The following is an 18,642-nucleotide window of genomic DNA, read 5'->3' on the forward strand; positions in this document are numbered from 1 at the left end:
AAAATAACTCATCAGGACAACCTAACTATTGCAGCCTGAGGAATGTTGAAGGTTAAAATTTTAAACATACAATGGAACTTAATATCTTTTTAAATATTTCTATTTTTTTTTTAACGAATGGTTCTGGGTGTGGGATTCCATTTTTATAGCCAGTTCTAGTGTCTTAATTTCTAGATGCAAATGACTCCCAACTCTGCTTCCCAAGTGCTGGGTACTAGGCATGTTCCAACATGTCTGGCTTACTGCCTTTTGAATTGATCCTGCATCAGAAGAGGTGCCACTTTAATATCTGAATTTATCAATATTCTCTGTGAATTTATATGTGTGTGTGTCAATACATGTTGGAAAGTAACAATGATCATTGATGAGAAGACTTAAATTCATTTTGAATTTTATATTGATTTTTTGTTTGGGACTTTTATAAGTATTTTTAATATGAAAAGAAATCATTCCAATTATGTTTCTTCAAATGCACAAAAATCAGTTTATATGAGATGTAGGTTTTGTACTGATACATTGTTTGTTTATACATAAAATAGGTCTTAGAAAATACTAGTTTGCCCCCATATTTTCCAAAATATACTGTTTGCATAACATTTAGATTTTTTAAATCCTTTGATATTTATTATCTTTCACTTGTGATCTGTGAATTCTTTAACCCAGTACCCAATCTTTTGCTCCTACTATCACCCATTCATAATCTCATTTTCTCTACTACACAATTTTTCTTGGCTGTCTGCTTGTTAGCACACTCTTAGCAAGCCAAATCTGTTAGCAGTTCTTCTAGAGCTGTTGCCTTTCACCTTCATTCTATATGACCTCTGCCTGCTTTTTTTTCATCTGGTTTCATTGATAAAATATTATGAGAATCATCAGATTACTGTTTTCTACTCATTTCTCTTCAATTTATATGATATATGATTAATTTAGTATTTGTGAATGATCCAGATTAGATTTCTATATACACAGATCAAAGTGTTTTGATGAACATTTTTAGTAATGTAATGTTTGCTTAATAACTGCCTTTATTTATCTTTTTGCTCTTATAGATCGTCTTACTTTGATGATGTGCATAAAATGAGAATTTGGAATACTGTACAAAAAATATCTGGATGGTTTAGGGCTCCATTTCTCTTAAGTTTGTGTAATTTATAGTAGGATATGCAACTTAAGAATACTTCAATGGACTTCTAATTTTAATCAAGTATTTATTTTGACAGACATTTAATGAACTCTTTGATGCACACAAAACAGAAGGTGATATCTTTGCTATTGTCTCCAAAGCTGAAGAATTTGATCAAATTAAGGTATGATATCTTGAGGTTAGAATTAAATATTATTACATAAGTATATAAATTCATTTGTTAGCTTATAATTAATTGCTATTTCTCAACATAAGAATTAAACATCATATTACATTCAGAGTATCAATACATCAAAAATGTCCACTGTTGTAAAATTATACCTCACACCATCTCTTGCTTTTGCCCCAAATCAATAATTTTGTAGATTTTGTAGTATTAAAACAATCAAATGAATCTGGGGCAGTAGTACATGCCTTTAGTCCTAGCATTTAGGAGACAGAGGCTGAGAATCTCTGAGTTTGAAGCCATCCTTGTCTCCATAGCAAGTTCTAGGCCAAGTTATAAAGTGAAATCATGTCTCAGAGAGGTGTATGGGGAGGTAGGAGAGAGAAACTATTAAATAGTATTAATGGGTAGCCTTTGAACTATTAAAATGTGAAGTTCATTGAAGAAAATACAAAATACGTGCATGATTAGATTTAGATTTGAATATTTTTGCACTATCCATATTTTAATTTAATCTCAACAGTAAAAACTTCATTACTTTGAACAGCATACTTCACAACTTTAAGATGTGAATGTGTTATGCCTTATAAAAATATGTGACTATAGTGAATGTATTTGAAGATAATCAAGTTTGCTCTAATCCAGTTGGGCAGAGGTTTAACTCTGATCAAATAAAAAAGGAAATCTCATCAACTGAAGGATAAGGTCAGATGATTTAATTTTTATGGCATAGAAAATTCTTATATGTCAATTGCAACTTTAATATTAGTTATGAATAATAAAATGCAATTGTATCAGCTTCAAGATAGTTTCACATTGTATTTTAAAACTACTTGTGTGCAAAGTAATATTTTTAGTGCTACAAATAGAAAGCATTGTCATATAAAGTACAAACATTAAGTGAAGTTTAATTTGAACAATAAAATATTCATTAATTCAACTAAAATATTACTATAAAAACATTAATTCTTTTAGGTCAGAGAAGAAGAAATAGAAGAGTTAGATGCCTTGTTAAGCAATTTCTGTGAACTCTCAGCTCCAGGAGGTGTGGAAAATAGTTATGGGAAAATAAACATCCTACTTCAGACCTACATTAGCCGAGGAGAGATGGACAGTTTCTCACTCATATCAGATTCTGCATATGTTGCCCAGGTAAGAATCATAATCCCTTCCCATTTTGCTTTAAAGACTACTAAATTGATCCAAGGCACACTGAGACTGCTGCCAACTGCAATTTTATTTTAGACCTCTTTCCATCATTTATGCATTCTTTCTCATGTGTCAGGACTGGATTTCCATTTGGCTATGACAAACTCACTGTTAAATATGAGTAAATGAATGTATTTTGTTCTACATGTTTGTTTCGCTAGGTCTCTCTTTGAAAATAGGTAATCTTAACAGGTATTGTAACATACAGCTTAAGTAGACCTCTGAGTTCAAGTCCAATTAGGACTATATAGTGAAACCCTGTGTGATTTAAAAAAAAAAAAATACACACACAAAAAAAACCAATGATCTTCTCTACCACTGATACTTAAAAGTTGAGAAGAGAAAGGCAACTATTCCCTAAACTACAACTCTTTTACTTTATAACCTCTTAAATTAAGGCAGAAAATGAAGTAAAGTAAAATACCATAGTTTCTGTGGTTACTATTTGCCTTTCGGTTAGACATACCTTATAAAACAAAGCATGTATTTTTTCCACTTAAGCATGCATTATATTTTTAGTAATGCCTCCCTTAATGTGATAAAATTGAAACAAAATCTCATTTAGAATGTATTACATTTTTTGTCATTCATACACACACACAGAGACTCAGCAGAGACACAGAGAGAGAGAGAGAGAGAGAGAGAGAGAGAGAGAGAGAGAAAGAAGGAAGGAGGAAGAGGAGGAGGAAGAGGAGGAAGAGGAGTAAGTGAATGAATGAACAGCGCTAGCTGACCTGAAAATTAGTTATGTAAACCAGTCTGTGGCCATATAAAAATAATTCACACAGATCCTCCTGCCTCTGCCTCCCTTTCCCTGCACTGGGGAGTACCACCACTCTTGGCTTTTATGTACATAATTTTCTTCAAATTTATATAGAAAAAGAACATTTATATGTTACATGAATATTATAAGGCATGAGGGCTTTGAAATAGCTGAAAATGGAAGCTATTTAAAAACAGGAATTCAGATATACTGGTAACCAGTTTTTATATATATATATATATATATATATATATATATATATATATATATATATATATATATATATATATATAATTATTCTCACTTAAAAAAAAAACATGATAACGTCACAGATTATATAAAAGGAAGAGACAAACATTTTCAAGTTCTCCAAACTGGCTCTTTTATAAGACTCATGTTTCTGTGGCTGGAAGCCACATGGGCACTCAGGCTGCAGATCTCTGTTCAGTCTCTGGCACCCACATGCTCTCAATTGCCCTATAACCTACATGCACACACTGTCAAATACATGCCCGGTTACACATTCAAATATATATTTCATGGTTTTTTTTTTTTTAAATGAGCCTGTGTCTATTCTTTTAAGATGCACAGTTCACTCATTTTACATCATTATCATCACCTTTATTATATCATTTCATATTAAAATATGTTGTTTGTGCCAAGTTTATATTTTGCTTTTTATGAAAACAAATGGGAATGAAGTAGAAAATTTTGTTTTGGTAGTTATAATAATCAAAATTCTTATTTCTTTGCACTCTGGAACATAGTAAAATATATTTCTGTAATTTCTAATGAGTATCAACAAAGTCTACAACTATCTAAACATTATTTAAGCATTTAATACTGAAAAAATAGTTTCTTAGAAGATAAATGCACATTTTCTCTAAAAATTAAAGGTCCATTGCCATTTGGGATATTTATTTATTTATTTATTTATTCATTTATTTTATTCTCAGAATTTTCAAAATTGTATTTCAAGCATACTTCTTTTTTTTTTGGGATGTTTTATTTACATTTCATATGTTGTCCCCTTACCCCATCCCCCACCCAACCCTCCTCCTCCTTCTCTGAGAATGTAACCCCTACCTACCCACCCCACTCCCACCTCCCCACCCTCAAAATTCCCACCCCCTGGGATGTCCAGCCTTTCCACCTATGCCCAGCAGGGGCCTCCACTCTTACATATGCAGCTGAAGCCCTGGATCCCTCCCTAAGTGCTCCCAGGCTGGTGGTTTAGACCCTGAGAGCTGTGGTTGGTTGGTATTGTTGCTCTCCTCATGGGGCCACAAACCCTTTCAGCTCCAATGGCCTTCTCTCTAACTCCTCCATTGGGAACCCCATGATCAGTTCAATGGCTAGTTGTGAGCATCTGCCTCTGAATATGTCAGACTCTTGCAGACCTCTGAGGAGACATCCATATCAGGCTCTTTATAAGCATGCACTTCCTGACTTCCACATCAGCATCTACCTTTGGTAACTGCACATGGGATGGATACTCAGGTGGAAAGGTCTTCAGATGCCCCTCCTTCAGTTTCTGTCCCTCGCTTTGTCTCCATATTTGCTCCCTTGAGTATTTTGTTGCTCCTTCTAAGAAGGACCGAATCACCCCCACTTCGTCTTCCTTCTTCATGAGCTTCATGTGGCCTGTGAGTTGCATCTTGGGCATTACAAGGTTCTGGGCTAATATCCAATAATCAGTGAGTGAATACCATGTGTGTTCTTTTGTGATTGGCTTACCTCACTCAGGATGATAACTTCTAGTTCCATCCATTTACCTAGGAACCTCTCGAATTCATTGTTTTTAATAGCTGAGTAATACTCCATTGTGTAAATATACCACATTCTTTGAATCCATTCCTCAGTTGAAGGACATCTGGGTCCTTTCCAGCTCCTGGCTATTATAAATAAGGCTGCTATGAACATAGTTGAGCATATGTCCTTGTTATATGTTCGAGCATCTTCTGGGTATATGCCTAGGAGTGGTATAGCTGGATCCTCAGGTAATGCTATGTCCAATTTTCTGAGGAACCGCCAGACTGATTTCCAAAGTGGTTGCACCATCTTGCAGTCCCACCAACAATGGAGGAGTGTTCCTCTTTCTCCACACCCTCGCCAGCATCTACTGTCACCTGAGTTTTTAATCTTAGCCATTCTGACTGGTGTGAGATGGAATCTCAGGGTTGTTTTGATTTGCATTTCCCTGACGACTAAGGATACTGAACATTTCTTTAGGTGCTTCTTCGCCATTCGAGTTTCCTCCGTTGAAAATTCTTTGTTAAGCTCTATACCCCATTTTTTAATAGGGTTATTTGGTTGTCTGGAGTCTAATTTCTTGAGTTCTTTGTATATATTGGATATTAGCCATCTATCAGATGTAGGATTGGTAAAGATCTTTTCCCAATTTGTTGGTTGTCGTTTTGTCCTATTGACAGTGTCCTTTGCCTTACAGAAACTGGGATATTTAATATGTGTCAGTTCTTACTATAATATTGTCTATACTTAACACTCTTCTTTTTTAGATATAGAAGCCAATAGGTAATTCGAAAACCTCGTAAGTTCTGAACTGTAAAAATCAGTCTTCCAGTTTTACTCATTTACATACAAATTCATGACTTCATTTTTCTTTGTAGCCTTATAAAATTTTATTGTCCTTGTATAATGTTTTCATTATTATATGATGGAGATTATTGACTATATGGATCAATTTGACTATATCTGGAATTAACTAACACATATTGATATGTAAAGTAATCCCATTTTCTACCATTTGCATAGAGGAGCAGTGAAGATGAACGAGTGTCTGTACTAGGATATAGATTTCTTGGCATATGTCAGGGAGTAATGTAGCAAGTCATATGGTATTTAGTTTTTAGCTTTTTGTGGAAACTTCATAATGATTTCCTTATTGGCCACACCAGTTTACACTTCAACCAATAGTGAATAAGGTCCTTTTTCCCCACAACCATTTTTTTTTTTTTTAAAGAGAGTGTTCTCAGTGTAGCTCTGGCTATTCTGGAAGTCATGTTGTAGACTTGGGTGGCCTCCCAACTGCTAGGATTAAAGGAACGGACTACCATGCCTGGCTTGCTGCCATTTCATTTGATAACAGTAATTATGACTGGGATTCTACCCTTATCCTTAATCAGAGAGGCTCCTCTCTGCAGTGAGCAATGGGGGGGGGGGGATGCAGACGCTTGTAGCTTTTGAGAGTGCAGAGAATAAGTGGTAATTGAGTGCCCACCCCTAAACAAAACATTTATACTGTTTCATATGAAACTTAGAGCAGTTTGTGGAAGAGGAGGCAGAAAGAATTGAGCCTGAAGATAAGAGAGAAGGGCTATGGAACACTTTGACTGTGTGACAAAGCCATTGTAATCATGACCTCATAGTAACTGCAGTTACTTTTTTTGGGCTTGTATAACTCTGGGCCTGTCATTTATTCAAATTAGAGAAAGACCTATTCAACCTTACACTTTCCTCATGAGCTATTGGCTACTATTGGAATGTGTGAAAGGGGCAGTCATTGTCTTCAGTGAACCCACATTGGAGCCCACTAGGCTCCAGTGGACAGTTCCAAAGCCCATAGGCATATTCATGGCCCTGCTAAAATTTAGTGAGTCACTAATCAAATGACATGAATGTGAGAAAAGGTCTTTCAGGAAGACAGTGTTGATAGAGTAGGAGAGGGGGTTTGGTGAGAGTAACCACAGTATACATGTTTGGACTTATCGAAGAAGAAGTTTAATAAAAATTACCATTTAAAAGATAAACCTTTAATAATCTCTAAAGTTAATGATAAAGGAAGGCAACAAAGCAAATGGAGTCAAAATGTTACGGTAATTTTTAAAAAGTTTCATATGTCAGTCAACTTAGTTACCACATACCACTGAGCTTTCAATCTTAAGAGTTAAGGTTGAACAGAGTTCTTTACTTCTGGCATCAAATAGATGCTAACTGCAGATAGCTATATAATATTGCTCCATTGTTAATTGTTCCAAGCTTTGGTTGCAGTAAAATCAAATATTACTGCCAATAACATATTTTCTATGAAAACTAAATGAGGGCTTTATTTGTAAAGCTAATTATAATGTTTGTATTATAGGAGGCCATTGGAATTTATTATTGGCCAATCCACTCACTAGTATTTCCTTGTCACCCTTCCCTCATGAATTTCACTCCTGGCTGAAATAAAAATGTTCCTGAAGCTTGCAAGTACTAGAAGAAATAAGTCATGCTTTAAGAAAAAGCAAGAGGGTAGTGGGCTTGATTATTGCTGGTATAACAGCTTTAATTACATTAATTGCTAGCACCACTGCTTCTGCAATTGCTATGTCACAAGAAGTTAAGACAGCTACTTTTGTTAATCATTTAGCAAAAAATGTTACTAATGTGTTGAATATAAAAGAGGATTTAAATAGGTATTTGGAAAAATGGATTGATGTTCTTTATCCTATTCAAATTATTGGAAGGAGGTTCAAAATTTAAGGGTAAGGAGTTATCTTGAGTGTCATGTCAAATACTATTGGATTCTTTTTCTAAAATTTACAGTGGTAATCATTATAATTAGGAAAAGTTTAAAGACACTTGCAGTGTATTTGACATAATTCTAACACCTCTCTGGATGTTTTAACTTTGCGTAGTGAACTTATGAATTTAAAGAATGCTACTCTACTGAGCATTGATATGGTAGATACTGCAGATAAAATTACCCATGGCCTGAGGTCAGTATTTCTATTTTGGTCAAGCTTCAAGAATGACATTTATAGCTTGATCATGCTAGCTCTTTTTGTCCTGGGAATACTTTTATTCCTGCCCATCGTGTTAATGCTTTTCTTTAACAACATCAACATGTTTGCAGCCAAAGTACATAGCTTGAACCTGAAAATGAACCCCGAGACAGAGTTATTAAATTAACAGGCTGACAAGCCAAGGATGGGTAAGATTCTGCACAGAGTCTTACCAACCTAAGACAGCACTGCATTGCTTTTGATAATGCATATTCCATGACAGGTAAGGAAGGCATTCTTGTCAGAATGACCAAAGACAGGCTCAGTCTTGTTTATGAAATAAAAAGGGAGAAGTAAAGAGCTTTGGGGGCTGCTTGGCAAGAATCTGACATGGGCCAAGGACAAGGAAATTGGCTGCTTGGCAGGAATATGATATTGGCCAAGGACAATGAAGTGGGCTTCAGGCAGGAATCTGACATTAGGCTAGAATAAAGAAGTAATTTCAGGCAGGAATCTAAATCTTAGGCTAGAACGAAGAAGTAATTTCAGGCAGGAATCTAAATATTAGGCTAGAACAAGGAAGTAGGCTTCAGACATGAAAATGACTTTGGGCTTGGACAAGGAAATAGGCTCAGATACTTTGGTCATCCTGATAAGCCCATAGAAACAGTGATCACGGGAGTATTCACGGAATTGAGTTTAATGTTATGCTTGTTCTTTGACTATTTGTGTTTATTGTCTTGCTTGTTCTTTAACTATTTGTGTTTATTGTCCTGCTTGCTCCTTGACTATTTGCATCTATTGTATTGCTAGACCCTCAACCTAGAACTGACCTTAATACATGCATGTCATTATAATGTTATAAAAGCAAAAAGGAGGAGGGGGGATGGAATATGGGGTTTCTGAGGGGGTGGAGAAATGGGGAGGGGGATGACATCTGAAATGTAAATGAATAAAATATCCAATAAAAAATTGATATATTTAAAAAAATAAAATATTTCGCCATCCAAAAAAAAAAACTTCCTGAATTCTTCTGTAAATTGTGTAAAAACTTTATCAATTCATGATATTCTTAGGGACAAGTCAACCAGTCTCTTATATTTTTCCTACCTGAATAGCCTGTAATCTACCTTGTTTGCCTTTTGTCTCTTCCTATTTCATTCTTGGTTAGAGGAAGTAAGGCAGAGCTTCCAAAGAATGTAAAAATAGGCTGACCTCTAAGAGTTTAATAAGTGACATTCACACAATAGTAATGTGACTGTTTTCATTCTAATTTGTCTTTCTGACTCTAGGTGGGAAAATAAATTTATTGGAATTTTAAAGTGTTTTGTTATCAATCTGTCTGTCTTCCCCTTTTGTTCTTCAGAATGCAGCTAGAATTGTCCGTGCTCTCTTTGAAATTGCACTGAGGAAACGTTGGCCTACCATGACCTACAGGCTTTTGAATCTTAGTAAAGTCATTGACAAGAGACTCTGGGGTTGGGCTAGCCCTTTGAGACAATTTTCTGTGTTACCTCCACACATTCTAACAAGATTAGAAGAAAAAAACCTTACTGTGGATAAGCTCAAAGACATGAGAAAAGATGAAATAGGTAAGAAGGTATCAAAAATCTTTCCATGTATTTAACTATGTATTTAATATGCTATATTTCCAAATTAAGATATTGTTGACAGTATTTATGAAATCATTTTTGCCTAACTAAGCAAAATAAAAACAGATTTCCAGATTATGCTAAATAACTTGACTAAATTAGTAATTATAATGGAGTGTATATGATTTAATGTTTAATTTTTTATATATAGACTCTTATCCATAAATGATGAGAATCATTTGATGATGTCCATTCACAGTTAAATTCAATATTTAATTAATTTGAATAAATTTTATCATGTATATCAGCCATTTTAATTTTTTTTTAAATTTTAAATTTTGTTTTAAAATTGTGTATGGTACCCGAGAGTATAGGCAAATAGTAGAGAACTAGAAATCCCCTGCTTTATCAGTGGTAAAATAAATAAGGATTTATTTATAAGCTTTGCAGTTCACCAGAGTTTAGCAATTTTAATTATACAATCCACATATTTAAGCCCAGTTGATACCATTCTATACATAGAATTTGTTTTCTTTTTCCACATAATATTGAAAAGTCCTTGCCATGTATATTTCCATGAGATTTAACATTTTATTGCAAAGTATGTAATGTAAGTAAATACTTTGCTCCTGAATAGTATGGATACTGTCCCTGCAGGGAGGTAGGCTGCCTCACAAGGACTGCTGCTGTCAGAATCCAAGGGTTATTAAGAGAGACTAAGAGCTTTTTTACACTTACAATTGAAGGATATTTTTGATAGAATAATAACAGGAGAACATCAATAGAAAGGAATGTGATTGTTAAAAAAGGAATTTAAGAAAATATAGTAAATGTGTATTTTTTAAATAGGAGTTATTAGCTTTAATTTCAAATTTAGTTAAGGTTGAAGTATTTGATTCAATAATGTGTGACCTTCAAAAAACTTCTTTGTTTAAGAGATAAGATAATCGTGATAGTAGAAAGTGTAGTCTAGTTTCACTTGCTAAAATGAGTCACATTTATGTATAGTCAGTTACATTTATATTTTGTAATATCCTACTTCCACACATATCTGAGTTTTAGAATGATTATGAAAATAAGTATAAGTAGTTAAATTATGCTAATAGACTATAATTTATACTTTTTCTTTGTATTTCAGGAATTGTATATGGATGAGTGAATTGTGTTTGATTTTACTGAAACATTTCCATTATTGTAAAAAGTTCTGAAATGACTTGTTTTCTCAAAATACTTCATAATTCCATACTGTGTCATAAAACTGAGCTAGAAAGAAGTGTGTTTCTTTATAGTTATTCAGTCAGTATCAAGGCTTAGCAATTTTCAGAACCCTATTAATACCTAAAGAAACCTCAATACTGAGTTTCTATGCTATGAATTGCTAATTCAAGTTAACTATTACAAAATATTCAAACATGCCAGGTCAAGAATGTCAGCTATTTTACATAGCAAATCATAAAACAAGCAGTAAAATCGCCGGCTCTTTAATCTCATTTACAAGTCAGATTATTCAGGGCACATTTTTTTCTATGTGATACTTTCCTTTCAGGTCACATTTTGCATCATGTGAATATTGGACTGAAGGTCAAACAGTGTGTCCATCAAATTCCTTCTGTTACAATGGAAGCTTCCATTCAGCCCATCACACGGACTGTCCTCCGAGTATCACTGAACATCCACCCTGATTTCTCTTGGAATGATCAGGTACAGATGGAAACACCTAAATCCATTTTAGTGGAGACTCTTGAGCGTCTCTACTGCATGCTCCACCAAACCTTCTTAAGTTATCCCAAAGACATATGGAAAATCAACCTCTCTCTCTCGCTCTCTTGCTCTCTCGCTCTCGCTCTTTGTGTGTGTGTATAAGAAATATGTCTTAATTGGCATCATTATACTAGTATAAAATGTGGTATATTGACGTGTCAACAAATGAGATCTTTCAGCATCTACAGAATTTCCAGTTTCAACAATGTATTACATGTCAGTAGATGGAGCTCCCTAAACTGGGCCATATGTTTTATGTTCTTCCATGTTTTCCATGTTAACATTTTCACCATTTCTTCTTTGTCATTTAAGCTAGCCACTAATTTGGTATTCTGTTTGCTAACAGACATTTTAAATATCAGTATTACAAAATTACCGTTGCCTCTTTTTCTTAAACTTTAGGCTAGTAGGAAAAACAGTCTATATTTTCTTCCTTGTTATGAGTTTCTTTGATATTGAGGTTCCTTCCTCAGTGACATTCAAATGTAGCATTAGCCATGACTAATAGATGTTTCATCTTTTTCATTTTACTACTACATATAGTAATAGTATTATACATAAATCTTCTTCAAGATGTCTTTCCCTTGGTTCCTCACATTCTTTTTTTTTTTAATGCCTCATGCATTATTTCCTATTTAAAACCATATATAATTTAAATCCTAACATTAGGGTTGGTGCTGCAGCACTGTTGGTATTTTCAGTCGTGAGCTTGATTCCTAGTGCCACGTGAAATAGGTGTACTAACTAGCATATCCCACAGTGCCAGAACTCAGCACAGTGAGTTTCAGACCAGCCTGGGCTACTAAATATTTCTTTCAAGGCAAAATAAACTCTTATGTAATAATTAAACTCTGAATTATCTTTCTATTTAGTTAATATTTCTTGAACCAATCAATGTGATAGAAATTATAAATGTAAAAGCAAGTCAGAATCTTTCTGCTTGGAATAGATCCATAGAGAACACCAGTCATTCAGTAATTGACATATATCTGTGTTTTACCCTCATACTTATTGTAAGAATCAAACTAAATATGAGTGAATGAATATTATCCAACCACATGTTGTAAAATCACTATTCTATGCTTATCTGCAGTGACATAAGGCACTCAAACTTCTGAGTCCTAGAATTTCCTAATTTTTAAATATACATAATAATGATTGGTATTCTCAAATTTTCTGAGGAAAAGTGATAGTAATACCACTTTGCTTTAATATTTCTCTAAAGATAGAATTTTGTACAACATACAAAAGTATAGTTAACCTGAAAAATCGTGTTTAGAATTTTAAGTTTTATGCTTGTTTATGGAAAAATGAAACTTTTATTGTTTTATTATTTATTGTTATTTTTTGTTACCTTATGCTAACATCCATAATAACCCTCTAGTTAATGCTCTCATGTAGAATGTTAGAATCTTCAACATTAAAAAACTGAAACTAAAGCAGAGAAGATAGACAGTGTATAATCTTGTGCAGTAAAAGATCCACAAGTAGAGTAGATGATGCAGTGTTTCAAGGTCCAGGGTCCTTTCATTTCTGTTTTGCTGCTACTGTTGAGTGCTTACCACATGTTTTATACTTCTCTTCCCAAATATAAATATTTAAGTGAGCAAGTAAACACATCCCTACTCCCTCAGCCTACAGCATAGTTTCAGCCTGTATTTGTCATGGGTTTTTCCTTTACTATCAGGAGAATTTCATGAACTGACTATCATATGAGAATCAGAACTGTCCAGGTGTCTTGGTAAGAAATGAATATGGGGCAATATTAGACCTTGTAAAGGGAATAAGGCTGATATGGATAAACAAAATATGGCCTATTTATCCAGTGAAACATTGATTGACAACAAGGAGTGAAGTATTGATTGATACTGAATCATTAAAAAGTCAGTCATAAAAGTCTATGATTCCATTTCTTTTAAATATGCAGAATAGGAAATCTGTAGTGAATAGTTTTGGCTAGTGAATGCATTTGTTTCCTCTGGAGGTTAGAAAATTATATTATGACTATAGTTGTGCAGCATTGTAAATATATTGTTTCCTTTTATACTTTAAGTAAACTACTAAACTATATAATAGCAAGTAGCTAAAGACAGGAGTGTAAAAACAGCCTGTCTTAAACTGTGGTATTTATAAGAACTGTAATACTTCTGTTCTAGGTCCATGGAACAGTAGGGGAACCATGGTGGATTTGGGTAGAAGATCCTACAAATGACCATATTTATCACTCGGAGTACTTTCTAGCTCTTAAAAAACAGGTAAATAAATAATTATTAGGTTATTCCCTTATTTTGCTACCATGAAGAGAAAATCCAAACAGTTTGTGGAACTTATTTTATTTCTCAGTGATATCATTCCATTAAAGCTTCCTTATTATTTCTGTCTCTGTTGTTTTAAAGGATGTATGACATTGGTGAATCAATGTGATCATTGTTTGCAAACTTTAATTACAATTTAGGTTATGTCTTCCAGGGTTGTATAATATGAAAAGTAGGTGAAATAAGTAAATATTAGGTGATATATACATAGAATAGTGAAAACATTGACTCACTTAGTGAAAATTCTTTACAAATCACTGATAAAAGAATTAGTTCAGCCCTGAAAAATACCTTCAAGTAGTAGTATACTGACTGAGCAGGTTGTACTTATATATTTTGGAATATTTACACATACATATACATGTAGGTAACAATTGATGAGAAAAGAGGCCATGAATTTTAAAGAGAGCAAAGAGTATATGAGAAGGTTTTGAGGGAAGTTAAGGGGAAGGGGTAAATGATGTTAATTATATTAGAATCTCAAAAATAATCAGAATTAATTTTTAAAATACTTATTTTCGTGCACTGTCTTTGAATGGTGTAGTTTCACATGCTATTAAAGAGAAAAAGAAAACTTCATGCTGAAAAGTCTTATGTGGGCATCAGATTAGTTTTTCTTGAATTCATTTTTATATTAAACATGTTTGTTACAAGCAATTGTATTTCTCTTAAAGTACTGGTAGACTTAAACAGAAACATTGGGTAAATATTAGTATAATAATTAAAAATTTTTTTAAAAAAGTTAAGTAATTGAGTGTATAATATTTGGATAATTTTGATACATGAAGCAAAGTGGTAGCATTTAAATGTATGGTTAAAAGCACAAAATGTATATAAACTTCTAAGAGTCTATTAGGTTCTTAAAGGGAGTCACACAGGTGCTGAAATACCTACTCATCTCAGCTTTTTAAAATCCAGTGTACTTCTTGTCAGTACATTTTCTCTAGGTACTGCTTTCTTAACAGTAGACTGCCATGACCTATACAGAAATCGAAGGACTCATGCTGACCTGAGACTTTATTTCATACCAGGTTATCAATAAAGAAGCTCAACTTCTGGTATTTACAATCCCTATTTTTGAGCCTTTGCCCTCTCAGTACTACATTCGAGCAGTGTCTGATAGATGGCTAGGAGCTGAAGCTGTTTGCATTATCAACTTTCAGCATCTGATTCTACCAGAGAGACATCCTCCCCATACAGGTAAAGATGACTTACTGATTTGAATCATTACTCTACACCCCACCCAAATTAGTTTTATTTAATGTTAAAAAGCATTTATGCTTATGCTATTCTTTCAAATTATATAATAAATTCAAAATATATAATAATATAGTTTGGAAAGATATTTTTTAGAAGAAACCTATTTTTAGTGTACCTGGTTTATAGGCATAAAATTTTGTTTTTGTTGAATTTGTCTTTATATTTAACATATTTATTATGAGTAGTTATGTTTCTCATAAGGTACTGGTAGGAAGGACTTAAACAAAAATTGGATAGAGTTTAATTGGTGCCTTAATTTTTTAGTTTAAAAAGTATTACATTGGGCTGGTTTTGATAGACTTGATGAGGGCGACGCTTCCTGGCTGCATTTTCATGAACTCTACTTTATATTCTTACTATCATTTCTTCCTCGTTTTGCTTTCTTATTCAAATGTTTTTACTATGGATCCTCTGAAGCATTTGAGATAGTATTTCAGGTATTTAAGATTTTGGATTATAAGATCAGGTATGGCAGTATGTATGCTAAATCACCATTATTTAGTTCTGGATATTGGTTTATCTCATTGATGTTATTCAGTATCTAAAATGTTTTACTACTAAAACGTTATGTTTTGTTTCTTTGGTTGTATTTGTTTTAAGTCTTTTTTTTTTTTTTTGGTTGGTTGTGTTGCCTTATTCTGGAATGGATTTACAAATACCCCTGTGAGATCACATACTGCAAATAGCATGGAACCTTCACATCAATTTTCTCCCATGCTTTATGGCAGCTAGTGGCAACATGTCCCAAAAGGTTTTTCGTTGTTGTCATTTGTAAAACTTCATGTCGGATTTTGATACGAGAAACTAATGCCTTCTTATGTTGGTTTGTAAAACCTGAAAATGTTTATGAATAAACGTTTATGATGAATTTCAAATGCTCCATGAAATCTACATCAATTTTTTTTCTGAGGCTTTTAAATTAACCAGTGTATTATTTTTCTTTCTTCTCTTTGAAAATAAATAGTTCAGGTATGTTGATTTCTAGAGAATCTTAGCTTATTTGATAGATGACTAAAAATCTTAACTTTTAGTATAATTATTCAAGAGGGAAAAACTCTCTAACATTTCATAATTAAAGGCTACTTTTGATTATTTTTTGGCTGTTCAGTTATTTATTTATTATTTTATGTGTATGGATGTTTTACCTCCATGTATGTCTGAACATGTACATCACCAGCATGCAGTGCGTGCATACAGTCCTCAGCAATTGGAGTTACTGACAGTTGTTAGCTGCCATGTGGGTGTTTGGAACAGAGCCTAGGTCCTCCTAACTGCTGAGCCATCTCTTTTTTTTTTTCTTGGATATTTTATTTATTTACATTTCAGTTGTTATCCCCTTTCCCCATTCCCCCCCCCCGACACCCCGCAAGTGTGCCCCCCAACTCCCACTTCCCTGCCCTCGAATTCTCCCACACTGGGGCATCCAGCCTTCATGGGACCAAGGACTTCCTCTACCACCTATGCATGACAAGGTCATCCTCTCATACATATACAGCTGGAGCCATGGATCCCTCCCTATGTGCTCCCAGGCTGGTGCTTTAGACCCTGGGAGCTCTGGCTGGTTGGTATTGTTGCTTTCCCCATGGGGCAGGAAACCCCTTCAACTCCTTCAGTCTTCTCTCTAACCTTTCCATTGGAAACTCCTTGATCAGTTCAATGGTTAGCTGCCAGCATCTGCCTCTATATATGTCAGGCTCTGGGAGAGCCTCTAAGGAGACAGCTATATCAGGCTCCTGTCAGCATGCACTTCCTGGCATCCACAACAGTGTCTGCTCTTGGTGACTGCACATGGGATGGATCCCCAGTTGGGGCAGTCTCCGGACAGCCCCTCCTTCAGTTTCTGTTCCACACTTTGTCTTCGTAGTTGCTCCCATGAGTATTTTGTTACTCCTTCTAAGAAGGACCTAAGCACCCACACTTTATCTTCCTTCTTCATGAGCTTCGTATGGTCTGTGAGTTGTATCTTGGCCACTGCTAGCTTTTGGGCTAATATCCAATAATCAGTGAGTGCATCCCATGTGTGTTCTTTTGTGATTGGGTTACCTCACTCAGGATGATATTTTCTAGTTCCATCCATTTGCCTAAGAATTTCATGAATTCATTGTTTTTTTATAGCTGAGTAGTACTTCACTATGTAAATGTACCACATTTTCTGTATCCATTCCTCTGTTGAAGGACATCTGGGTTCTTTCCAGCTTCTGGCTATTATAAATAAGGCTGCTATGAACATGGTGGAACATGTGTCCCTGTTGTATGTTGAAACATCTTCTGGTTATTTAATTATCTCACTACAGTCCTATGGATAGTGAAAAAATAGGCTTTGATATGACTTATCTTTGCCATTTTGGTCAAATATGAACCTTTTTCATTTAGTTTGTTTACCTCAAAAGACTCCATAGACAGCCCAGTTCCTCTTTGATATCTTAACGGAAGAGAATGATTTATCAACAGCAAAAGAAAGAGATGTGATAGTACCAGTGTCATAATCTTCTCACAAACAGTGAACATTCTGTTACTTTCATCTTTCATTGTATATACTATCCAGAATTTTATAATAAAATATGTAAAATGTCTAGTGTTTTCATTTAAAATAAATATTTTGACATTAACACATTTTTAACTAATATGCTTAATTTTATAGTATATCATCATTATATTTTAATGTTTAATTATTTCACAGTTAAGCAATGAAGCAGATATCAATTTATGTATTTAATATCTCATTTTTACTACATTTTCTTTTTTTGTTTGTCTGCTTGTTTTTTACTTTTTTTTACTACAGTTTCAAAACCAAAAATTTACCATTGTGATATCTCAATTGATATTCAAAGTGTACAAGAGATAATTCAATGATCCCAATGTATATTTGACTCATTGTATATATAATCATATTAATGAATCAAGCAGAGTCATTGAAATACAGTTAGTATCTGGATTGAACAGAGAGTAATTGTCTACTTGTCATGCACAGTGATTGATTTTTGTATTCTTTAAAACCTATCTGTGCATTATTATTGCAAACTTGAGTTCCTTTCTTTCTCCTTTCTTCTTTCTCTTCTTGATTTACAGTTTTACAAAAGATTGAAGCAGTTCTAATCTGACATGGATAACATTCACATAGCTCTTGACTAACAGTAGAGTCAAGCAGTAATCAAGAATTAGCTTTTTATCTTTTAGGTAGACCTTTAAGATGAAAATTAACCATATGTTACATTTTTTTTTTTTACTGTTTTTCCCTCTGCTTCTTTTTCCTTTTTTATTTGTTTAATTGATTGATTTTTGCATCCCAACCACAGTTTACCCTCTCCTCCTCCTAGTCCTTCCACAAGCTCCTCTCCTCCCATCAACTCTTTCTCCAATTGAAGAGGACTATGTTCTCTTGCTAAACTTTTAAATTCAGTCTTATCTAAACTTGAAATAAACATCACCTGTGTAACAATCTGGACAATAATTCCACAGTGTTTTAAATGATAGATGTCTAGAAAGTGGGAAAATAAGAAGTCTTGTTACTTAGAGGTATGCAGTTAGATGTGTAACTATCTCTCTAAATTGTTTTAAATTCTAATTCCTTGGGTCTCTAGTCCTTTGATGGAAAAGGACTAAATCTATTTTCTTTGATGGTTTTCTCAGGGCAAATTTTGTTCTTTTCAGTTATTTCCTGCATTACAATTTCTTAAGTTCTTGTTAGCTACAGCAGTGGCTTAT

The 18,642-nt window shown here is 34.0% G+C and overlaps 1 protein-coding gene across 2 annotated transcripts in view; it reads left to right on the forward strand.

Moving 5' to 3' along the window:
* The window catches only part of Ascc3 (activating signal cointegrator 1 complex subunit 3), a 266,934-nt gene that overhangs the window by 122,784 nt on the left and 125,508 nt on the right, over positions 1-18,642 (forward strand). For both annotated transcript variants that reach the window (XM_028773626.1, XM_028773627.1), the window contains exons 19-24: positions 1,221-1,307; positions 2,286-2,462; positions 9,376-9,601; positions 11,148-11,302; positions 13,519-13,617; positions 14,709-14,877. In XM_028773626.1, the coding sequence (XP_028629459.1) occupies positions 1,221-1,307; positions 2,286-2,462; positions 9,376-9,601; positions 11,148-11,302; positions 13,519-13,617; positions 14,709-14,877 (913 nt within the window). The remainder of the gene's footprint in view (positions 1-1,220; positions 1,308-2,285; positions 2,463-9,375; positions 9,602-11,147; positions 11,303-13,518; positions 13,618-14,708; positions 14,878-18,642) is intronic.

This window comes from Grammomys surdaster, unplaced genomic scaffold, assembly GCF_004785775.1.
Source record: "Grammomys surdaster isolate TR1022 unplaced genomic scaffold, NIH_TR_1.0 232, whole genome shotgun sequence".
Taxonomy (NCBI): domain Eukaryota; kingdom Metazoa; phylum Chordata; class Mammalia; order Rodentia; family Muridae; genus Grammomys; species Grammomys surdaster.